The sequence below is a fragment of the Euprymna scolopes genome, chromosome 13 (genome assembly GCF_053919585.1).
Source record: "Euprymna scolopes isolate OS-2025 chromosome 13, ASM5391958v1, whole genome shotgun sequence".
NCBI lineage: Eukaryota > Metazoa > Mollusca > Cephalopoda > Sepiida > Sepiolidae > Euprymna > Euprymna scolopes.
The window spans coordinates 136519405-136546385 of NC_136494.1; the positions used below are offsets into that span (position 1 = coordinate 136519405).

The 26981-nt window shown below is 35.2% G+C and overlaps 1 protein-coding gene across 1 annotated transcript in view; it reads left to right on the plus strand.

Moving 5' to 3' along the window:
* LOC145292337 (uncharacterized) overlaps positions 1–26981 on the plus strand; it is a 68077-nt gene that overhangs the window by 24161 nt on the left and 16935 nt on the right. The window contains exons 6-8 of the mRNA XM_080138668.1: positions 3990–4027; positions 8815–9039; positions 21533–21850. Coding sequence (XP_079994794.1) covers positions 3990–4027; positions 8815–9039; positions 21533–21850 — 581 coding nt within the window. The remainder of the gene's footprint in view (positions 1–3989; positions 4028–8814; positions 9040–21532; positions 21851–26981) is intronic.

Genomic DNA, 26981 nt, shown 5'->3' on the forward strand with positions numbered 1-26981 from the left:
GGGATAGGGGTGTTTTGTAACTATTCTGGACTTTCACCTAACAATTTAATAAACAAAAGTTAAACTTAAGCAGACAAGTAACAGTACTGAATCATTAACATTATTTAGAAAGCCATTCTTAACATCGGGAAGGGAAAGTGTTTTGTACCTATTCTGTACTTTAACCTTACAATTGAATAAAAACATATCATAAAACTTTAATTAAATGTGGAAATACGATTTAAAAAAATAGCGCGGATCACTCTCTGCATTAGCACAAAAAAAAAAAAAAATAAATAATCCCATATTTTAAAAATGTAAATTCATTTATGTACTTACAATTTTTTAAATTTTAAATTCCTTTATTTATGTTAAGGCTTTTCACTCATGAAACATTACGTTTTAATTGTTTAGTTTCTTTTCACGGCATTGTTTGCATAAAAAAGTTTGTTTTAACTTTTTCTAAACTGTTTCATTTTTACGACATGCCTCAACGTATTATAAACACCCTAACATCCCCATGTTAAAAAAAAACACGCCCTTCCATAAACCTCGAAAGCCGTTCTTAATATGGGGAGGTTGGGGGTGTTCATTCCGAAAGCCGTTTTAACATGGGGAAGTTTATAATATGCTGGGGCGAGTCGTAAAATTAACGAAGTTGCTATCTATTATTTATTGCAAAAATTGCTTGAAATTTATTTATTTGACAAAAAAAATTTACATTTTGGTACTCCTTGGGCGTTGAGTTCCATGGCGACCAGCAGAAAAAAAATAATAGTCGCTCCCTTAGTCCCCCACCCCACCCCGCACGTAGCATCTTTTATTTACTGACGTCGCCGTAACCAAACGATTATTTGTCACATTTACAAACATTTATTTATTTTGGAAAAAAGTTTTACTTTTTATGAATATTAAAAGAAAAATGTGTACTCATGCAGAGAGTGATCCATGCTGAAATAATAACGTTATTATTTAAAAAGCCATTCTTAACATGGGGAGGGTGTTTTGTACCTATTCTGTACTTTAAGCTTGCAATTGAATTAAAAAAACATATCATAAAACTTTAATTAAACGTGGAAATACGATTTAAAAAATAGCGCGGATCACTCTCTGCATTAGCACTGAAAAATGTTACTAAACATTTATTAATAATTTCTCACTTTTACAAACATTTGATTTTAAATTTCTTTTTAAATGACGACTTTTATCAGTTAAATTTTGTAAATATCTCCCCCCAACGGTGTTTATTCCGAAATCCGTTGTTAACATGGAGAGGTTGAGGGTGTTTAGTCTGAAAGCCGTTCTTAACATTTGTGGAGGTGGACCTAATGTAAAAAAAAAATAAATAAATAAATAAAAAGAAAGACTAAATCATTTACTCATAACTTCTCACTTTTACAAATATTTTTTAATTTACATGCGCGGATGAACAAATTGTTGAATAGTGCGAAAACAAAACGTTTTTGTAATAAACATCGGGATAATTTTTTCCACCTCCACAATTTTCTTTTTTAAATGACGACTTTTATTGATAAATAAATTTACCTCTCCGCAGCTTTTATTGATAAATAAATCTACTTCTCTGCCACGGGCACTGACCCCTCCTTTTTTTTAAATAGTATTTTCGGGTGGGTATGCTGACAACAAATATCAGTTAAATTTTACAAATAGTCCCCCCTCCAAAAGTGGTGTTTATTCCAGAAGCTGTTCTTAAGATGAGGAGGTTGGGGGTGATTATAAAAATTAGTAAATTTCAATGAATAGAATAATAAATCATTTATCATTAATATGTGTTTTTGGTTTTGTGTTGTGAAACTTTTTTTTTCATTACAACAATAATGAACCAATTTAAATCTTCCGGCATGCGTTTAAGGGTTACGAAATTATCAATAAATCGTTTAGTTACTAAGCCAACGTCAGTAAATAAAAAAATGTTACGTGCGCATGCATTAGCCTTGACTAGGGGGGGCTAAGGGAGCGACCATTATATCGTCGCCATGTCGCCATGGAACTCAACGCCCAAGGAGTACCTAAAGTGGCACTTATGCACTTATGTTATCGTGCTATTTTTTAAAATAGTATTTTCATGTTAAATTTAAATTTTACAATATGTTTTTCTTTTATTAATTTGTTAAGTGAAAGTACAGATAACCCGGTCGGTTTCTAATGTGTGGAAAATCTAGCCCCTCCCCAAAAGGGGTACTCTGGGTAATAACAAAACATTAAAATTGCCTCAGTCTCAAAAGATTTCTTCTCTACTGAACGAGGAAAAAAATGGTGAAGTGTAGTTCACCTTCTGTTTCTCTCCCCCACTCTCTTCCTCTCTTAATATCTCTCTCTATCCATCTCTCTCTTTCCCTCTCTCAATCTATCTTTCTCTCTATATCACCCTCTCACTCTCTCTTTGAGCCCCTTTCTCTCTCTAACTCCCTCTATCTCTCTCCTTTCCTCTGTCTCATCCCTCTCTGTTTCTAACTCTCCCCCTCTCTTTGTTTATCTATCAATCCCTTTATCTCTCTATCTCCTTCTCTTTCTCTATTTTCCTCTCACTTTCTCTTTTCTATCTATATATCTTCCTCTCTGTCTGTCCATCTCTAATCCCTCATCCTATTTTAGTCTCCTAAATTAATTACAGTGAATAAGGCATTGTCAAAACATGGATAAATCCTATTTTAGTCACCTAATTTACTGACTGTAAGAATAGAAGTTATTTGGAAATTACTGCTACATTGAACAGCACCAGAAGTAACTGGTAAAACCTTTCTAATTAAATTTATTTTGGCAGCCAGTTGGTAACAAAATAACATAGCCTTAGCCCTTGCTGCATGAGGAATACCTGCGACCTTGCTGCCAAGTAGAAGAATTATTTATTCTGCTTTAAAACATTCAATTTTTCAAAAATCTCATGTTCGACATCTCCAAAACATCCAATATGGGGAAAAATATTGCAGAAATGCAAACTTATTGTTTAGGATGAATGCACAATGGTACGCAAAAAAATCACTTGAGGCTCTTGGTCGATCCTTGCAAGATTTGCGTGGCAATTTCAGACCATTTGGGAATGCAGTAATATTGCTTGCAGGAGATTTCAGACAAATGTTACCTGTTATTCTTCAATCAACACCAGCAGATGAAATAAATGCTTGCCTCAAATACTCTACTTTTTTGTTCCATGTGAAGACATTAAACTTAACCTAAAATATGCATATCCAGTTGCAGACTGTTCGATCCGCACAAAAACTTTTGCATCACCTGTGGGAAATTGGGTACGAAAATGTGCCAGCTGATCAGAGTTAAGGGCAAAATTCTTTGACTTTTAACTTCTGTAATTTTATTTCATCAAAAGAATAGTTAGTTTAAAGATTTTTGCAGATATTTTAATTATAAGAATTTCATTTGACTGAGTGAATGAGCTATTCTTGCAGGTCAATACAAAGATGCCCATGAACTTAACGCTATTATTCAATGTAAAATTCCAAGTGAGGTAGTCAAATACAAATCCATCGACACTGTTGTGAAAGCAGATAAAGTGGTTAATTATCCAACAGCTACATTTGCCAGGGATGCCACCGCATGTATTGCAACTGAAATTTGGTGTACTAATTATCATGTTGTGAAATATAAACCAATCCAAGCTTTGCAATGGCACATAGCTTGCAGTAAAAAAAATTAACAAACAATATCATAGAAACAACAATCTTAAAAGGACCTTTTACAGATGAATACATCTTCATTCCATGCATTCCTATGATTCCACCGGATACATCATTACACTTTAGGAAATTGCACTTTCCAATTTTATTGTCATTTACAATAACCATCAACAAAGCACAGGGAACAATCTTTACAATTGTGGGTCTTACAGTTACACACTGACTGTTTTTTCACATGGACAATTTATGTTACGTATTCAAGAGTTACCAAACCAGAAAATCTCTATATCAGCCAAGAAAATGGAACAACAAAAACTGTGTACCCATGCAAAATTATTTTTTTCTTGTAATGAAAAGGATTTGGCAAGAGAAAATGTTGATAAAAGGAAATGGAGGTATTTAAAGTTCGCAGAAACATAAGTACTAACAACAGTTAATTATTGCAGTGTTCATAGGCACCTACTCGAAACCAAAATACATTGAATTCAACCAACGCGTGCATATATTTATAAAGATCACTGTATCCATACCTGTATCTACATTATAACAAGTTCTAAAATGAGATCATGGGATATTGTATAGAAACACTAAATTCGGCCACACAAAAATGAATAAACAGGAGACAAACAACAAAAATGTAAATTATGATGAAAATATTACCAAATCGACAAATGTTATGTTGTGTTTTTTTTGGTGCATATAATTCTGAGGCAAGGATTGCGCAATCTTTAACCACGCCTCTCCTGAATCGGCACTGTTTGAGTCCAATTGCAAAGAGCAGACCAGGACGAATGGAAACAATGCCAAGATAAGCGTAGAACACATACAGCATCTGGAAGTCCCAAATGGTCACCCATTTAGTACTAACCAGGTTCAACGTTGCTTAACCGGTGATCCAGCGGGAACCGGTGTGTAAACGTATGCCGTATCTAATATATATATACTACTGCGACGATGTAAGTCTAGTACATATAAGATATATGTATTTCTGTAATCGATGCTCATGTATCGTCTAGTGGTCAGAATTATAAGGACAGTTACTTTTCTTTGCATATATATTGCGTTTGTAAGTGTCGATCTGTTACGTGTATATTTAACAGTCTTACTATGTGTATGTGTGTATTTTCACAGCAATAAAAAACAGGACAATAACAGACTCTTTAACAATAACGAATAAACCTTTGTCTGTTTGACACATACTTTATTCATTGTCTCCCTCTCCCAAGCAGCCGGTATATATATATATATATATATATATATATATATATATATATATATATATATATATATATTTGGGCCCTATATACTGTTCATAAAATTATGTGCATATGTATACATATATTAAAAAGTTTGACTCATGTCCAGGTAACCTGCATCTAAAATTTCAAGTGTTTAGACCAAAAATTGGCGGAGGAGTTTGGTAGAGTCTGCAAAATGCAACTCTTTTAACTTTGACCTCTTGGCAGCAAAACCTTCGTCCAAAACTGATTAAATAGCTTGTTGCATGTCCGAATACCCTTTATGTAAAGTTTAAATTTTTAAAACCAAAATTGGTTGAATAGTTTACTAGATATCGCAAAGGTCAAATCTTTAAAACATTGACCCCTTGGCAGCCAAATTTTACGGCCAAAAAACAATTAAAAAGCTTGCCCTATATCTATATAATATTTATATAAAATTTCAAATGTTTAAACCAAAAATTGGCTGAGTAATTTGGTAGAGACCGCAGAGGTCAAATTATTTTTAACTTTGACCCCAATTTTAACCCCTTAATATTCATTGTTTTGGACTAAAGTTTGATCCATGTCCAAATAACTTAAATATAAAATTTCAAGTGTTAAGACCCAAAATTTGGCGGTGGAGTTTGGTAGAGTCTTCAAAGGTCAAATCATTGAGCTTTAAATCCTTTACAACCAATGTTTTGGCCGAGAAGCGATTAAAATAATTAATTTGGTACGGAAATGTACACCCACAGAGATAATTTCACTTTATATATATATATATATATATATATATATATATATATATATATATATATATATATATATATAAAAGTAAACGTGTCTGTGTGTCTGTGTATCTGTCTGTCTGTCTGTGTGTCTGTGTACATTTCCCTACGCAATAACTCTACAGACTCGAAATTTGATATACAGGGTACTGAGATTTAGGTATATCGATGTGATCGGTTTTCGGCCAGAAATTTGTCTGTTAAGGGGGTCAAAGTTCAACGATTTGACCTTTGATAACTCTACCAAACTCCTCCGCCAATTTGGGGTCCAAACAACTGAAATTTTAGATATATGTTCCTTGGACATGGATCTAACTTAATAACTTGATTTGAGCCCAAAATGATAAATCTTAAGGGGGTATAATAGGGGTCAAAGTTTAAAAAAATTGACCTCTGCGGTCTCTACCAAATTACTCAGACAATTTCTGGTCTAAACATTTGATATTTTGCATAAAGGGTATTCAGAGATAGGGCAAGCTTTTTAATCGGTTTGGGTCGAAAATTTTTAGTTATTAATATATCAATGTATGTATGTATGTATGTCTGCCTAAAATTTTCGACAGAGGCGACAGATTTTACCATGATCAGTATCGTTTTGAAGTTCGACCTTTCAGACGTCAAATATCGAAAAATTGCTAAAAACATCAATATCTTCACCATCTACTGGGCACTTTTCTACGGGGGGGGGGTCACTTTTTTCGCCGATATTTTTTAGTCATCTTCTCCTTTCGATTATCTAGCCTTGATTTAAACATAAGTCACCTCCGATTTGGCAGTGGTCGTAACAGCAAAGACGGCAGGTTTCCCCCCCTCGTTCTTTTCCTTCTTCGCGGTACGGGTCCGAGCCTGCCTTCCTACTACCACTTTTTTTTTGCTCAACATACAATTCCAAAAACCTGGGCAACGACGGGCTGAAATACTCGTCTATATATCTATAAAAGTGAACGTGTCTGTGTATCTGTCTGTCTGTGTGTTTGTCTGTCTGTGTACATTTCCCTACGCAATAACTCTGTCAATTTTTAGTCTACACACGTGAAATTTGATGTACATGGTACTGAGATTTGGGAAAAATCTATGTGATCGGTTTTCGGCCAGAAATTTGGCTGTGAAGAGGTCAAAGTTTAATGATTTGACCTTTGAGAACTCTAGAAAACTCCTCCGACAATTTGGGGTCTAAACACTTGAAATTTTGGATATAGGTGTCTTGGACATAGATCTAACTTAATAACTTTATTTGAGCCCAAAACAATAACTATTAAGGGGTTATATTAGGGGTCAAAGTAAAAAAATTGACCGTTTTTTTTTTGCTCAGCATATATTTCCAAACACCCGAGCAACGCCGGGCACTCATGCTAGTATATCTATAAAAGTGAACATGTCTGTGTGTCTGTGTGTCCATTTCCCTACGCAATAACTCTGTCAATTTTCAATCTACAGACTCGAAATCTGATTTACAGGGTACTGAAGTTTGGAAAATCTTTGTAATCCGTTTTCGGACAGAAATTCGGATGTTAAGGGTTCAAAGTTCAACGATTTGACCTTTGAGAACCAATTTTGGATATAAACAATTGAAATTTTAGATATATGTTCCTTGAACATGGATCTTACTTAATAAGTTGATTTGAGCGCAAAACAATAAATTTTAAGTGGTCATAATAGGGGTCAAATTAAAATATTTTTTTACCTCTGCGGTCTTTACCAAATTACTCAGAAAATTTCTGGTCTAAACATTTGAAATTTTACATAAAGGATATTCAGAAATAGGGCAAACTTTTTATCGGTTTGGGTCGAAATTTTAAGCTTCAGAGAGGTCAAAGTTCAAAAGATTTGACCTTTGCGGTGTCTAGCAAACTACTCACCACATTTTGGGGTTAATCATTTAAAATTTGCAAATAACGGATGTTCAGACAGGCGGCAAGCATTTTAATCAATTTGGGGGCGAACATTTGGCTGCCAAAATGTCAAAGTTGAAAGAGTTGACCTTTGCCGATTTTACAAAATTTCTCCGCCAATTTTGGGTCTAAAGACTTGAAATTTTAGATGTAGGTAACTTGGACATGGGTAAAACTTTATATTTTGATTTGAGACCAAAATAATTAATGTTAAGGGGTCAAAATTGGCATCTCTACGAAATTACTCAGACAATTTAGGCCTGAGCAAAGCCGGGCTGAATTGCTAGTATATATATATATATATATATATATATATATATATATATATATATATATATATATATATCATGTTCCGTCTGCCTGCTTCCCACCTGACTATAACTTGGATGTCTTCAAGTCCAACGTTAACACAAATTCCTAATGAACCGCCCCCTTAATAAACACTTCATCAAATCTCCACACTAACGTAAGGTACTTGCAATAACCCTTATCCCTGAGTGGCTTCCGGGCCTTGATAAGTGATGACCACTGTGTAAAATATATATATATGTATATATATATATATATATATATATATACATATATATATAGTAATTTATAAAATATATATGGCGATTAAGCTACACTGAATATTCTGCGTTTCATCCACAGTGGATGAAACGCAGAATATTCAGTGTAGCTTAATCGCCATATATATTTTATAAATTACTAACTAGCTCTACCTACGTATTGAGCACTTTGAAGTAAATACTTAAAGTTTACGCATAAATCTATACTTTTGTATATTAAATTTGTGTGAGTAAATGAAGTAGTTATATATATATATATATATATATATATATATATATATGTATATTACCTAAAGATTACGTGTCAAAATTTGAATTTAAATAGCATAATTTCATGATTGTGAGAAAATATTTTCCAACTTGTAAAGTTACGTCGCATGTTTTATTAGACTGGGAGCTTCTTCACAAGAGCTGGACGCGCATAACTGGTCATTTGAGCCATCCGTAATATGAAACGCCTGGTTGTCATACTTAAATGTCGTAAAAGAAGTAGATGTTATTTTGAAAGCGTTTCTCCTATTCTATTGACCCATCTCTCTTCTGTCCGTCTATCTCTCTCTCTCTATCTGTCTTTGCTCTGCCCCCTTCTCTCACTCCTCATCCCTTTCCGCCTCTCTATCTCTCTCCCCCTTCTCTCTCCTTACGTTTAAATTCAGCAAATAGCTGGCGTTTCCTTTTTACAAAAAGTTAGACTCTTTCGTTTGACGAGTGAGGAAAACACACACCCAAACACTACATAATGGCGCTTGAAGAAATAAAAAAAGAAATCGAAGAATCACTTGATCGATTATACGATCAAGATGGGGAATCAACTCCCATTGTGCAATATAAGGGCATGTCATTCCCGGCTATGAGCTGCCTACCAGAAGCATTATCACAACTTCATCTGCTAGAACTTCACAAGGATGACATCATAATTTCAGCGTATCTCTGTTGTGGTAAGTGTACATTTTTCTTTTTTGTAACCGACCGTCAATTCTCTGCAGAGTCTTAATGTATTAGAACGGTACCAGTTTGAAAAGTGAACGTTAAACCCCACAATCGAAAAATGATTTGAAATCCAACGTTCTTTTCTTGCTTTATATATATATATATATATATATATATATATATATATATATATATATATATATATATATATATATATATATATATATATAATGAGAATTATATATATATAAATATATTTAATTTATATACATAATATATATAATATATATTATATATAGTATATCTGTATTATATATATATCATATATATATATATTATATATATATCATATATTATATATATATATATATATATATATATTATATGATTGTTGAGCTGGATTAAATCCGACGATATGATATAAAATGGAGGTGAAAGGACCTGAATACTCAACGTTTCGTCCGATTTATGTGGGCTTTTTTCAAGAAAACGGGCGAAACATTGAGTATTCAGGTTCTTTCACCTCCATTTTATTTCATATTATATATATATATATATATATATATATATATATACTATACATATATATTTTATATATATTATATATATTGATATATATATATTGATATATATATATATTAATATATATATATATTAATATATATATATACTTATACAATTGTCAAACAATAAATTCTTAAATCGAATATATGTCTCTATATGTTGTTTTTTTCAGAATTTAAAATTTAACCATGAAACTTATATATTGCTCTATTCTTAAATATTGAGCTTTTCCTTTTTGGCTAGGATCTCCTTGAAAATATTACTTCAAGTAATATCTATCAGGATTTTTCAGCTGAGTTCTATCAGTGTCTTATCTCGCATATATATATATATATATATATATATATATATATATATTAATATATATATATATATATATATATATATATATATTAATATTGATATGTATATACAATGAGAATTATTTTTTAAAAATGCTTCTTTTTGATTATTTATTATCATAATCGAAAGTGGGAAACTGGTACCGCTCCAATACATTAGAACCCTCTGCAGTACGAATTACAAATATACTCTATCTCTCCGCCTCTCTCTCTCTCTCTCTCTCTCACACACACACACACACACACACACACACACACACTATATATATATATATATATATATATATATATATATATATATATATATATATATATATATATAGAGAGAGAGAGAGAGAGAGAGAGATGGAGTGACATACTTTTTTACACTCTTCCCCACAACTACGTTGTTATGATTTTAGACCAAATAACTTGGTTAGCATATCAGTTGGTGCTGATTATAAAATTAGGCTGTCTGAAGGCCCAACGGTCAATCTGTTTTTTTTCCACTCAAAATCGGTGACCTCAAAGTTTGTACCATATTATTATGTTATAAAGGAATAAAAGACGAATCCAATGAGGTATAGTTTGTTTAAACAGTTACATTAAATTTGAAGTTTTGAAAAAAATTACAAGTGTGGACTTTCTTTTTGCCGACACTGTATATAAATAATTCAGTTCGGCTTTGCTCGGGCCCTGTGGACTGTTCATAACTTTATGTGCATATATATATATATATATATATATATATATATATATATATATATATATATATATATATATATATATATATATAAAATTTTGTCCAGGTAACCTACATCTAAAATTTCAAGTGTTTAGACCCAAAATCTTTGCCGCCTGTATATATATATATATATATATATATATATATATATATATATATATATATATATATATATATTCTATCATATAAAGCTGAATGTCTGTGTGTGTGTGTGTGCGTGGTCACGAATAGGCTCCTATATGGTTGACTATTTAAAAAAACTGATTACATGTAATGATAGAAGATGTATCGAGAGACAGGAATGGGCATGTTTGATCTGGCAGAACGGTGGTTCATTACAATTATGGGGTCTGCGTTCGCGCCTCGTCCACAAAGTATGGAAATAAAAAATTAAAAAATTAAAAAAATCGTTTACAAGTTTTTTGATATAGATGTACATAATAATACTTTGATAAGTATGTTTTAACTTAAATAGGGATGGTATAATAAAATTGTGGGGTCTGCGTTCGCGCCTGGCCTCCATAGAATGGTAATAGGCACAAACTTTAATAAAGACTTTTCATATCTATCTGCGTAAGTATACTTTGATAATTATGTTTCAGTTTGAAGAAATATGGTATAATAAAATTATGGGGTGTTCGTTCGCGCCTGATCTCCATAAAATGGAAATATGTCACAAAGTTTAACAAGGTTTCTTTTATATAGATCCCCAGAATATTGTAGTAAGTGTTTCAGTGTTAACAGGTATGGTATAATAAATTATGGGGTTTATCTATTTTATTTTTACTTTCATCATATTTTGCTTTGGTTTTGATATCCCCAAATTCGAAGCTATCTCTTTACAACCCTTCCTTTCCATAACCTATCATACTTTAATAAATCAGAGTCCATTTTCTGTAGGCTGTTTTTGAACTCAGTCAACGACGGATACTTTTGCTAGTATATATATATATATATATATATATATATATATATATATATATATATAAAGTCAATAAAAAGAGGAAATGAATGTATAAAACTATAAAGTAATATATATAGAGATTTATTCATTTATTTAATAAGCGTATACTTCAATTAGGGGTGTTGGGTAAATGGGAGCTCTTTATACCCTGGTATTTCAAAGCTTAATGCTTTAATCATCAGAAGAGTAGAGAAGATGCTAAGTAACATAATGAGGATGCGACGTTTAGCGATTGTTACGTTAGAAGCGAAATAAATTATTGATGCTGTTTGGGGGAACTAAATTGATCTCTATGATAAAGGAGGAGTGTAGTTTGTAATATATAATGTAAGTGGGCGTATAGCATATCTGTCATAGTAGTTTTATGTATGTGGACACATATGTGTGTTTAAACTCGAAAATCTTGAAGGAACTTGCTTATTTAACCATATGTGTAGAGCCTAACATCATTTATATGTTTACAGTTTTTTGGGGAAAGAATTCCAACAAAGTGCTCGATTACAAAGAAAAATTTTTTCGATATAAAAGCTTAATATTTACTTACTTAATAGTACAGAAGTTCAGAAAACATTCGTACCGTCGGTTTCAAGCCCAACATAAAGGGGGCCAGTAAATGGTAAAACGTAAATGATGTTAGGCTCTCGTCAGCCATGTTGTTTCTGTCTGAGGAAAAAAATTCTTTCCCCCCAAAACTGTAAACAAATATATATATATATATATATATATATATATATATATATATATATATATATATATGTTTACAGTTTTTTGGGGATATATATATATATATATATATATATATATATATATATATATATATATATATATATAGTGGACCTTATGTGTTTTTAAACTCTTAGGGATAATATAGGCTAAGTTACTTGAAAGAAGTTGCTAATTTAACGATATGTGTAGATGTGCTGTAGCTATAGAGAGGTTTACACGAGATAGGGGATTTATGCTATCGGTATTTTTAGCAGGGGTATCTGAGACCATACAAAGATATAGGCTATTTGGAGTAATAGTATGATAATTAATGTGAAGGGATGAATTATAACATGTAGTGTACAAAGATTTTAATAATAATAAGAGAATAAAATACCAGCGGTATGGAGTGGATAATTGTACAAATATAAAAAATTATATAATAATAATAATAGATAATAATAGTTCTAAAGGATATGTAGTTATTAAATATGAGATTAAAAAATATAGGAAAATAAAAAAAAGAAATATAGATGAATAAAGTAGATAAAAAGCAAAAATATTAGGATATAAAAAGCCAAGTGACAGAAAGAAAGAAGTAAAATAAATAAAATAAATACAGAAAAATGTAGAAAAATACAAAATAAAAACTATATAGTATTACAGTTAAGTTTACCAAAATAATCCAAGATGGAAAAACTAAAATATTTTATAAATATTGAAGAGTTAATATTTATAAAGTAATCTCAACCAGATGTAAAAGCTCAATAAAACCAAATAGGTAATAGAGCTTATAAGAACAAGTAGTTAATAAAACATGTTAAAAAACACTTTGAAAAAGAGTTAAACACATATTTAATTTTAAAATGGAAGCACAAAATAAGTGGATAGTCCTTAATCCGTGGAGTTGCGAAGAAATACTTTCCTTCTCATCAGAGGGTAGGATTCAGCAAAATGCGGGATCGGATTTTGCTTGCAAAAGTATTTGATAATGTAACGGACGCGTCACGCGCATCACGTTGTAACGGGACACGATGTCCCGGGCCTGCGTCGTCCAGTGGTGGACCCCTCCAGCGTGACCAGACTCGTACTTGTCCCTGGAAAACATACCTCCGCTGCTCAAGGTACGTTAAACGTGCATGACCCCAAGTCCGTGTGGCAACATTGTTCTCTTCGGCCGTCAATCTGGTTTCGTGTCGGTGTCTTCGTCGTCTGGCGTCAGGGCATACCTGAAATAAACTGCATCTTCACTTATGCCGGCAATCGAAAAACAAAGAAAAAACTCTGAGGTCATTTTCGTTTAAACCAAATAAAATAATTATTTGCAATCATTCTACATTTGTTTAAAGTCATGTTTTCGTTATCCGCGCTTCGTGATGCACTGATGCAGGTACTTGAGATTTCAGGTTAATTCTCTAACTAAGAACAATATCTTTTTAAGTTAATCCTTACTGAGATTTTTGCCCCTGCCTCTCACCCCAGGCGGGGCGAGAGCCGATGTGTACGCTTCGCTCGCTAGCCAAAGACTGCCAAAACCCTTCTAACTCTTTTTCGAGTAGGCGATCGTTGTTTATATCAAAAGCATCTTCCTTCCTTTTCTCCATTATCTTCTATTCCCCCCTCTTTCTTCTCTTGTGAATTTCTTTTTCTATCCCTCTGTTATCTTATTCTTTTCTCTTTCTCTATTGTTTTGTGAACATATCTGTCAAACTAGCTTGGTGGTCTCTGAGTTAACACACTGCGGGTCCCCGACTCCGAGCAGACATTTTGGAGCCCAATTCTCGAGACTGTCCGAATCAATTAAAAACTCATTCTCACCAGATCCAACTAGAAGAATAATCTCCTTTTTTCCGCCATTAAAACAGATATCATGTCTGCCGAACAACCACCTGTCTTAATCTTTGACACAGTATCAGCACGCCCCCCCCGGCCATAAGAATTCTTATCTTCACCTAGCTGAACGGGACACCCGGCATCGTCCGGTGTCCCGTCACATCCGCCCTCCCCTTACACCTGTCAATTAGCCATAATTGGCATATACGCGACCTGCATCAGAAGCCGGCTCCGAAATTAGTAATTCTACAGTCTAGGTCAATTAACAGCAACTAACAAAAATTGTCCATTCGGCATGCAAAAATGTTCCTGTATCAATGGTCCGGTTGGTATGCAAAAATGTTCTGCTCTAATGGTTCTGCTTATCCCGGTGTATGAGATTGTATACATGCATATATTTTTTTTTCGATTGTTAAACTCTCATTTTTTTTTCTCTACTAGTCCTTTTAAGGTGACTAACCCATGTACATGCAAAACAGTTTCTCTTTTCTTTTCATTTTTTTTCAATATTCGGTCCTTCTCTATGCCTTAATCTATGTGCATGCAACTGAGGAAAGATAACCATGCTCAGTTCACTATCAAAGGAGGGCTCATACACCCTTTAACTACTTGTTCATTTTCTCTTTCTCATAATTCATAAAACAATCAGAAAAATATTTGCACTTTTTATATTTGTTTTTTTCTTCCATTCTTTTTTTTTTCTTTTTTTTGTTGTTAATAATGGCTTAGGGATTGACTGTGCTGCAACCTTGGGTTTTGTCGATAGTTGCAGCCCATGCACCCTATCCAGGTTTTGGTGGAGGGCACTCATTGGTATCCCTGCCCCGCCCAGGCGCGCTGCCGTCTGTGGTTTACGGTCACCTGATTTCTCCCTACACTTAACATTGGGGAGGTCTCTTCATCATTGACCCCCACTCACATCCTTATCCAGCTATCTGCAAATTAAAAAACACTTTCCAGATTTTTTTCTCACACCTCATTGAACAAATCCTATCCACATATCCATTTTTTCTTTTTTCGTCTTCTTTTTTTTCTTTCCTTCTGACACTCCCCTTCCTTTCCCAATCTAGTCCGTCCTCAACTAAACTGTTTCTTTTTTTCTTTTTTTCCAGAATTTCCCAAATACAATTAATTCTTTCTTCTACGAGATCAAAAGTTTCCAGACACACCAACCAGATACACACACACGTACATTTCTAGTGCATCGATCCAACCGACGGCAACAAAATCTTTCATCTCAATTTCTTCCCCATGGTCCCAAATATAAAACAACATAGGCGTGCCAGCTGGGGAGGGTGCATATCGTTTCTCCTAAGTACCCCGGTGCAAGGAGACTAAGTTTCCTCCACAGCTAATACGTTTTCCAAACCATACTTACACAACGTTGCACTTTCCTGTACAGCTTTCATTAAGCTCGACGATACCCAAGCTTTTTTTTTATTACCTTCACTTGTCCCATAGGCATTCTCTCACTCGGAACAAGGTACAGCATCTGCCCTAACGCCACACCCAACATGCACTATTCTCATCCAGTGAAGGAGAGATCCTCCCCGACCGAGGCAATCCTGCCCTTCAGTCCCATAATTTGTCCCAGCAGCGCCATTTTGGTCAGAGACCAAGTGCAACAACTGTTTCAACGCTACACTAACAATATTCAATCCCCGTCCCGTGAGGGAGAAATCCTTCTCGACTGAGCATTTCTAAATTTCTCTTTTCCAAAACAGAACAATATCAGCACCGTTAGTTTCTTTAAGATATTCTACTCGACAGTTTAAATGATTTAACACTACCATCAATTAGATTATTACTTCTCTCACTCTCACTGGTAACAACAAACGTTTCTAGGCATCCTGTACTCACCCAGCCGTCAGCGAACAATAACTCCATGCCCCCTTTGTGAAGCATTTTCTTTTCCGCCAGGCTCCTGGTCGGCTGGTATACTGCTTCGAATACCAGGGAGGGTACTCAGCCTCGCCCTCCAACGAGGCAGAAAAAAAAAAAAAATTGACGGAGTAATTACCTTCTCCTAGTATAACACACCTGACAATCAGGTCCTTTTTCGTGTCCCATCACTGGACTTACGCCGTCTTATGCGACCAGTATATTTTCCAATAATCTCACAATATGTTTTCCTTTTCTCGTATTACATCCTCTGATGACTTTACAATTTCTTTCCCCGTTGTACACTCCTCGGTAATATGTTTTCTCGTGTTACCCTACCTGACAATCACACAGGTCTCCTTTTCTTTTTTTTTCATCACTGGACTTACGCCGTCCCACGCGACCAGCACACTTTCCAACAACCTCACAATATGTTTTCTCGTGCCACATCCTTTGATCATTTTGCAAACCGTGCACTGGGTTTACGTCTTCCAACCACCCGTTCCCTTCGGTACTAGGATGTCTTAAAGCCCATTTTTTTTTTTTCGTAAGAGCAATGGAGTTCGCCGCCGAGCGACCAATAGAAACCCTTAAACACAGAACATCCCTCAATCATTAAGTTTTTTTTTTCTTCTTCTTAACTACAATAATAATAATTATTATTATTATTTTATTTTTATTTATTTATTTTTTTTTTTAATGACTAATTAAAGATTTGAATACCTGACTAGGGCAAGAATAGATTTTCAAAAATAAACGATTCAGGATATACATCAATCAATAAAAATAGGGTGCTACAATTCTGTTTTATTCTGTTCGCCTCTCTCCCTTCATCTGGCGCGTGTCTCATAATTTATGACTTCCTCTGTTTGCTTGTCGATCTTGTTTTTTTTTTTGTTTTTTTTTCTACCCGTTTGATATGTTTCTAATTAGCGTCTCTTCTTTTTTTTAATTTTCCCCCTTTTTTTGTTTCTTATCTTCCTTTCTTTTCCTTGACCTCTACGCGTGCCTAACCGTGGCTAATCTCATCTTTATGACCCCCCTCCGCTATCAGGGGTTGTCTGGTTTTTATTGCTACCCGTTTGATATGCCTCTAAATGGCGTCTCTTCTTTTTTTTTCTTTCTTTCTTCCTCCCTTTTATTTCTTTATTTATTTATCTATCTAGGTAACCACACCTATACACCCGTACACGCGCATACACACGCACACGCCTGCACATACCTACATACTTGGATCAAATCTACTCCTATACGGCAGTTTAAACACTTAAAACTAAATTTCAATAATGGAATTAATTGTCAACAAATTAAAAAAATTTTTCCTTTCTCTTTCTTTTCTCTAGTTTTAATAAAATTCTCCCACCCACCGTCTATTTAACGGTCTTAGAATGGCATCGGTACTGCCAGAGTGCCCGACTGCCGGTTTCTCTCTCTCTCTCTCTCTCATATCAGTGATAACATATGCGCGACTGTTCTTAATGCCCCAATACAACAACGTATCAACCCGTTTAAACAAATACATATTTCATTTTCACTTTTTTTCTTTGGGGGTGACAAAATAAAATCAACAATACTTTGCAATATTAAGAAAAAAAAAATCTTTACCGAATACGTAACCAACGAAAAGCACCCTGACAACAGCGCCTAAAAAAAAATCTGGGCGAAGCAATTGGAACCAATAAAAATCTGCCCCTACCTTTCTCGTCTGCTTCCTTCCTTTCCATATCTCCACTTCCCTGTCTCGCTGCACATTTTTTTCTGCATTCCGACGGCTATTTATGCCCTCAAAGTTCAATTTCACTCTTTCTTTTCCCTTCGGTACGTTCAATGTCAGTCTTTCTTTTCTCTTCGATAAGTTTTCTTTTCAATCGTTCTTTTTCTCCTATTTTTTTTTTTCCTTTTTTTTTTCTCTAAACATTTTTCTGTGCTATTTTCCATTTCCTTTATATATTTTTTTTTCAAGAGAACTGAGTTCCAAACGCTTCAAACTGTTTTCGTGGCAACTCGTTCGTGCACATTCCAGATGTGATGGTCCTAAGTCATCGGCACCACCTGTAACGGACGCGTCACGCGCATCACGTTGTAACGGGACACGATGTCCCGGGCCTGCGTCGTCCAGTGGTGGACCCCTCCAGCGTGACCAGACTCGTACTGGTCCCTGGAAAACATACCTCCGCTGCTCAAGGCACGTTAAACGTGCATGACCCCAAGTCCGTGTGGCAACATTGTTCTCTTCGGCCGTCAATCTGGTTTCGTGTCGGTGTCTTCGTCGTCTGGCGTCAGGGCATACCTGAAATAAACTGCATCTTCACTTATGCCGGCAATCGAAAAAACAAAGAAAAAACTCTGAGGTCATTTTCGTTTAAACCAAATAAAATAATTATTTGCAATCATTCTACATTTGTTTAAAGTCATGTTTTCGTTATCCGCGCTTCGTGATGCACTGATGCAGGTACTTGAGATTTCAGGTTAATTCTCTAACTAAGAACAATATCTTTTTAAGTTAGTCCTTACTGAGATTTTTGCCCCTGCCTCTCACCCCAGGCGGGGCGAGAGCCGATGTGTACGCTTCGCTCGCTAGCCAAAGACTGCCAAAACCCTTCTAACTCTTTTTCGAGTAGGCGATCGTTGTTTATATCAAAAGCATCTTCCTTCCTTTTCTCCATTATCTTCTATTCCCCCCTCTTTCTTCTCTTGTGAATTTCTTTTTCTATCCCTCTGTTATCTTATTCTTTTCTCTTTCTCTATTGTTTTGTGAACATATCTGTCAAACTAGCTTGGTGGTCTCTGAGTTAACACACTGCGGGTCCCCGACTCCGAGCAGACATTTTGGAGCCCAATTCTCGAGACTGTCCGAATCAATTAAAAACTCATTCTCACCAGATCCAACTAGAAGAATAATCTCCTTTTTTCCGCCATTAAAACAGATATCATGTCTGCCGAACAACCGCCTGTCTTAATCTTTGACACAGTATCAGCACGCCCCCCCCCCGGCCATAAGCATTCTTATCTTCACCTAGCTGAACGGGACACCCGGCATCGTCCGGTGTCCCGTCACAATAAGTCATAGGTCTTACTTGGTAACAAATAGTGAAGCAGAGGGAATAGGGTGACGAAAAAGGTGATTTCACGTGAATGGATAGTCTAGTGAAAGGTAAAATATCTAATAACGGTAAAATCCAAAAAAGTTGTTTAAGTTTCCATTTCCACTTGTGAAGCCAGGGCTATAGCCCTTGGTATATCCAAGGACTTTAACAAAGTCTGGCACGAAGGGTTGCTAATGAAAATTAAATGCAACGGTAAAACTGGACGTATACTAAATATAATTAAATCCTTCTTAGACATTTGTCATTGATGGACCTACATCCAAGCGGCATAACATTAATGCGGGAGTGCGTCAGAGGTCGATCCTTGGACCACTATTATTCCTGATATTCATAAACGAACTCCCTGATAATATTGTGTTCAAGATGAATATATTTATTGATGATACAACGTTCTATAACATGCCTGAGGGAAGAGCGGATGTACATAAATCTAAAACAATAGCAGAACTATTAGAAAATAATCTCCAAACTGTAGTGGAATGGGGGACGTAAATGGAGGGTAAAGTTTAATGGTAATAAAACTAAGCTGGTCTCTATTAACAATTACAAGACCCCTCTCCAACCACCGATACCCATGACAAATAACACCCTACATAAGAATTCCTCCTTCAAACTTCTCGGCCTAACATTCGCGGGCAATATGAACTGGAACAAATACATTAAGGACATTGCGAAGCTGCTGCAAGGAAAGTAGGTTCCCTCTATCGCGCTAGCGGACAACTCACACCTGAGAGTATCCTGTACCTCTACAAGGCCACTATTCGCCCATGCATGGAGTATTTTTGTCACATCTGAGATGCATCTACCACTAACTTCTCCCTCTTGGGTCTAAAAAAAAGAGTTTTCAATCTAATAGGTCTTACTTTATTAACTAAGCCCCAACCCCGTCTCCCATCGCTACAATATTGTATCTCTTTGCCTGTTTTACAAATATTTTAATGGAATGTGCTCTAATCAACTCGGTACACTTGTGCCCCTTCGATGTACATATCCCCGACAAACCCGCTTAGCAATAAAATCTCACTCCTTCATTGTTGAGGTCCCTAAATGCAAGAACGCTTTCTACTCTAATAGTTGTTTTTTCTGCTAACAGCTAAACTTTGGAATTCCCTTCCTGCTACCAGCTTTCCTGGTTATGCAGACGTTCAAATGTAATGTAAACCAACATCTTGTTATTCTTTCCTAGGCAAATAATCGTCCCAAATAATAGTCCACGTGGTTATGTCTTGTGAACGTGAGTAAAAAAAACAAAGCAAAAAATTTCGATATTCAAATATTTGTGAAAACGATAACCAATACTTGAGAGGAATCTTGACAAAATAATCATTTTGTGAGTTTGTATTTCAGACACAGATACGAAGACAACCTATAACATTGTTATGTAGTTTTTGGCAACAGAGTGTCGAGTGTTGGAGTTGAATTTCTCACAGAAGAGCGTCGAGCGTTGGAGTGGCGAATTTTGGAGTGGCAAGTTTTTACAGAAGAGCGTCGAGTTTTGGAGGAGAGTTTTGGAGTCGCGAGTTTTGACAGAAGAGTATCGAGTCTTGAAGTGGCGAGTTTTGACACAAGAGCGCCGAGTGTTGGAGTGGCAAGTTTTGGAGTAGCGAGTTTTGACAGAAGAGCGTCGATTGTTGGAGTAGCGAGTTTTCGAGTGGCGTGTTTTGACAGAAGAGCGTCGATTTTTGGATTGGCGAGTTTTAACAGAAGAGCGCCGAGTGTTGGAGTGGCCAGTTTTTGAGTGTCGACTTTTGAAAGAAGAGTGTACAGTTTTTGAGTGGTGAGTTTTTGAGTGGCGAGTTTTGACAGAAGAGTGTCGAGTGTTAGAATGTCGAGTTTTGGAGTGGCGAGTTTTGACAGAAGAGTGTCGTGTTTTGGAGTGGCGAGTTTTGAAGTGGCGAGTTTTGAAGTGGCGAGTTTTGAAGTGGCGAGATTTGTAGTGGGGAGTTTTGACAGAAGAGCGTCGAGTGTTGGAGTGGCGAGTTTTGACAGAAGAGCGCCGAGTGTTGGAGTGGCGAGTTTTGGAGTGACGAGTTTTAGAGTGGCGAGTTTAGAAGTGACGAGATTTGACAGAAGAATATCGATTTTTGTAGTGGCGAGTTTGACAGAAAAGCGTCGAGTGTTGGAGTGGCGAGTTTTAGAGTGGCGAGTTTTGGATTTAAATTTTTGACAGAAGAGCGTCAAGTGCTGGAGTGACGAGCTTTTACAGCAGAGTATTGAGTTCTGGTGTAACGAGTTTTTGTTTTTAGTGTCGAATTTTGAGAAGTGAATTGTGACAGCTGTGTATCGAATTTTATCTAGGAAATTCTTTGAAAGTGTAGAACAGTTGATTGTTAAGTAATAATTTTAAATTAAATTGTGAAAATATTGTGTTTTCTGTTTTAGGAACGCACTGGATTTGGGAAGTGACTAGTATGTTACTAAAGAGTAAAGCTGAGAGAATCCAAGGAGTGAAAGAAGAATTAATGTTGGAATTGACACCACAAAACAAATTTGCAGATATTCCCCCACCACGTGTATTTAATACGCACCTACAACCACAATTTCTGCCTAAAACTGTTTTATCTCAGAACAAAATAATATTTCTTGTACGAAACCCGAAAGACGTGGTCGTTTCTTATTACAAACATACATTTGGATTGTATTACAAGGAGTATAATGGAACGTTTTCCAGCTTCTTTGAGATGTTTATGGAAAAGAACCGTAAGTGTGATTTTCTTTTTTATTACTAACCTTATTCTTAATATTACTATCTCTATCGATAATGTGATTAAATGATTTAATTTTGTGACAAACCTGTTCTTTCGGAAGCTTGTAATATTTCGTGCAGACAGAAGGAGGGAAGAGAAAATAAATGAAAAAAAAAAACGGCCGCTTTTTAATATGCTTGCTCAATAGGCAAATGAAACGCTTCCGGTTGAATATAAAAAAACCCTGATTTTTCATAAAGGGTGGATTTTGGACTTGACTATTGAAAGGGCGAGTTGTGTCAGCAGTGCATCATGTGTTGCAAGTGGATTCTGGACTTGACTATTGAAAGGGCGAGTTGTATAAGCTGTGGATTATGTTTTGCATTTGAGAGGATTTTGATAGCAGAACGTAGAGTATTGAAAGTCTGGCATCGTTGCCTCTTGATATTTTTTGTTTATTACAGATAACTCTAGTATTCTTTTAAAGATTTTGATAAAGTACTAAACTTTCAAATCGTACGTGTCGCAGTATTATTGTGTGTAAGTTGTTTTCTGTAACTTTTAGCACTGAACTCTTTATCATTTTCATTTAACTTTGGCTTGGTGAAAATGTTTGTAAAAATTCAGTTTTTATAAAAATATGCATTAGACATCAATTAGTAAGTATTCCGCCAAATTTCAGTTTCTGCAGAATATTTTAGATTTTAAGGGGGTATAATATAGAAACAACCTTTGATTTGAAAATTGAAATATTTCAGATTTGCATTAAATTTAATTCATATTCATTAGACACTAATTAAGAAAGAATCCTTGAATTTTAATTTCTTATTAAGACCGCATAAGCTTATATTTTATATTTTAGAGATTTTCTATAGTTTTAAAAGCATGTAATTTATTTTTATTAAAATTTGAATGACATTTTATTTTGATTTTAATTTTCGTAAGAAGACATTAAAGTGGTGCAAAACTTTTACTGAAATTCATTTTATCACTCATTTTACTACGAGTGTTTTTTAGTTTTCATATTTTCATATATTGATATTTTAGTTTTATACTTATATATTTTTTATTCGATATTTATTATTTTTTTATTTCTTAATATATTGATATATCAGTTAAAAGTATATCTAATTTTAAATATGTTAATAGTTCAGTTTCATCTTTATATAACAAATTACTCAATAAGTTCTGTGTCTCACATATAGATGTCGCCACTAAAAATATATGATTTGTATGAACTACTTACCTCCAAATGGTACATGTAAAATTTTGTATGGACTCGGATGATTAATTTACAAATTCCCATTTATTAAGTGAAGAAACTGTTGAAATTTACAAAACAATAGAACAAATCTTAATTCTATATGTTAATAAAGAATTGCTTTCTGATGAGAAAAATGCTATTAAAGCAAAGTAGTGACTTGTTTAGTTTTATTTGGTCTCTGCTCCGTTGGAAACTACTGTGAAGATGTAGTATGCTGACTTTCACGCGGTCATCCAGGTCGTCCAAAAGCAGTAGTTGTATTGGAAAACATAAAAAGGCTTCTTTTAGCTGATCGTTAAATGAGGAGCAAAAGATAACAGAAAGTAATGCATTTACCATTTTCCATGAACATTTCTCATTGAAAAATTTGTGTTCAAATTGATTGCCATTGTGTTTACAGTCGATCAAAAATATGTTGATAATTCAGAGTGTTGTTTGCAATTATTTCAATGCAAAAACAGATTGCAATTATCAAATTATTATTATAAGTTATTGCAAATGCTAAAATATGGACAAATCTGAATTTTGTATATTGATAAAGAATGGCTTTCTGATGAGAAAAATATTGTTGAAGCAAAAACTTGTTAAGTTTTATTCTGTCTATGCTCCATTGAAAAACATCATGAAGACATAAAATAATGATAAAAAATACTGAATCTTGTTGGTGAAGCATTGCTTTCTGATGGGAAAAATACTGTTGAAGCAAAACTGTTAATTCTATTCGATATTTGCTTAGTTGAAAACTAGCATGAAGACATGATATGCTGATTTTACACACAGTCGTCCAGACACAAATGATGCTGAACGCACAGATCGCTCAAATTTAGTAGTTGCCTTGGAAAACATAAATAAGACTTCTTTTGGCCAAATCGTAAATTGAAATTGTATAAGTTAGCAGAAGAGTGAAAGATATTCAGAGGCAGTGTATTCGCCATTTTGTTTGAATATTTGTCATTGAAAAAGATGTCTTCGAATTGGGTGCCGCGTTTTCTCATTGTCGATTAAAAATAACATGTGATGATTCAGAAGATTGCAACTATTTCATTGCAACCAATTGACAAAAAATACAACATTTTATTTTCTTATGTTTTTTTTTTATGTCAGATTCGATCACACTAAAGGTTGGACAAGATTCGATTATGGTAAAGTTTCAAATTTTCATGCTTTGGAAAGCGAGAATCTATAATGTCGATCATTATCATTTCAACAAGTTTCAAGTCAGACGTTTTTTGTCATTGTATAACATGACTGGCTTGCTTCCCTGGTTTGATGGCTGTGACCATTCTCATCCGATGTAAGGTACCTTTCCATCCAACATTATAATGTTATGATCCACGTTATCTCCCACAATTAAAAGGGACTAATCAAAAAAGCCTATATCATTGCCTAACACATTTGGGAGCAAGTAAACACGCCGCGTTCATTTCAAAACTTTGTACCTCTGGATATGATGAAACAAATCAACGGTTGAAAGACGATCAATCAAAAATCGTGACATATCCAAATAGTGCATTTGCACCACGGCACTAAGCTGTAGAAGCGCAATAACAGTCTCTGGGCGCACTGCTTGAACAGTTGCTTGTTCGATACCAGCAACCTTTCTGAACGTGTCCTTCCCAACAAATAGATGTTACAAATAGAACCGCAAACTTGCTGGGATGTGGCTGTTAATTTTTGTTTGGCTACGATTGTTGGATACTTACCCTCCATTGGTGCAAATGTTGTCTTGATATCAGTTTTGATGAGTTTTGCCGCGGTTTGGAGAATTGCTAATTTCTGTGCTTCCTCATCATCTTCCTGGAGTGAATTGCAATATTCACGAAGATTGTCACAGGTTTTTTCCTCAAATGTCAATGTTTTTAAAGCCACTATATCCTTCCGTCACGAATACAGAGTTTCCATATCGACAGCAGCTTTTCTTTGCGGTATACATTTCCGCATACCATGGATACAAGTATGCTCTCATTTTAGTAACAAAGTCGGGTTATCGTTAACTGTCCTTCATCGTTTTTCTCTAGGACCTCACAAACAGTCTCGAATGCTTAATCCGGATCGATGTTCTTTGGTCTTCTAATTTTTTTGTTGTTTGGTGAATTTGTTTGGGAATATTCCGCATTGTACAGAAGTTGATGCTACATAACTGATGGTAAACAAAGCTATGTGAACAACGAAAATGTTTGATACGGCTTTGAACAGCAGCACTCATTCCCTCTGGTTTCGCAATGGATCAATAAAGTCTGAACAAATGCATCTGTCTTCATTTAGAAAATCCTTTCATCACTTTTTAGTTTTGGATCTTTCTTCATAGTAACAGATCCACAGAATAAGCAAGGTGTTCTATTGCCATATGGTCTCAGAGAAACACGAGCACTCCTTTTCACTGATCGAGCTTAATCACCGTCCCTGGAGGAATAGCAATGTTCCTTTTGTTGATATGGTTTACCCGACACGTTTTGTGAACACAGGTTTCTGTTTCATGCTTCAACCCGGACTTTCACACCTCTTTCGATACATGCACGGTTGATGGCATCAGCTTCTGTTTCTTGAACCACCAATGCGTCATCACCGTCCAAAGCACATTCACATAAAGAACAGGTTTCTGTGTTAACTGAATTCATGTTTTATCCAAAAAATATATGTATACAGTGTATTAGTATATACTTATATGTGATTCGGGTTGGATGGAACACTACAAAGTAGTCCCAAAAAGCAGAGCATCCTCCTTTTATCTCCAAGGGTGTTAAGTTTTAATAGCAAATGCACATCATATAACCTGGAATTTATACCAAAATTGCTGCACTTTTTTTGCCCACTCTCTAGAAGTGGCTGAGGGACGGGATAGGGGTAACTTAGATATAGTATAATATTGTCCTCGATGGTCGTACGTCTAAACAATTTGATATAAATGTGGTGTATCTCAGGAGTCGATCCTTGGACCTTTATTATTCCTGATATTCATAAATGACATCCATGATAAAAATGTCTCTGAGATGGGCATATTTGCTGGCGACACTACGCTCTATAACAGGCACGAGGATAAAATGAATGAACACATATCCAAGGCAATAGCAGAAACCTTAAAGGAAGACCTCCAATCTGCAGTAGTGAAATGGGGACAAAAATAGATTGCAACATTCAATGCTGCTAAAACTAAGCTTGTTTCCTTTAATAATTACAAGAAACCTTCTCAACCACCAATATCTATGGATAAAGTTTCATTACCTGAAAGTACTTTGTTCAAACTCCTCGGCTTAACGTTCACATGAAACATGAGTTAGAACAGATACATCAAGAGCATTGCCAAGGCTGCCGCAAAGAAGGTGGGCTTTCTCTACCCTGTTAGAAAGTTATTTAAGCTTGAAAGTATCCTGTACCTTTACAAGGCCACCATTCGCCCATGTATGGAGTATTGTTGTCACATTTGGGCTGGCGCATCTGCAACTAGTCTCTCACTCTTGGACAGGGTTTAAAAGAGAGTCGCCAGCATGATAGGTCCTGAACTGTCATCTAAGCTTCAACCTCTGTTCCATCAACGAAATGTTGCATCTCTCTGCCTGTTTTACAAGTATTTTAATGGTGGATGCTCTGACGAACTACCAGACTTTGTACCCCTCGACGTAAATACCTCTAATAAACCCGACAAGCAGCAAGTTCCATCATTACACAATAGAGATCCCTAGATGTAAGAAAACCTTCTATTCTAATAGTTTCTTCCCCAGAACTACTAGACTTTGGAATTCCCTCCCGGGTTCCTGCTTCCCCAACTGTACTGACATGTAGAAGTTCAAGTGCAATGTGAACATATATCTTGCTGCTCAACTCCCTACATAGTATCCCTGCAACTTATATCCCTGATAGTAGCCCCTACATCAAAGTGGCA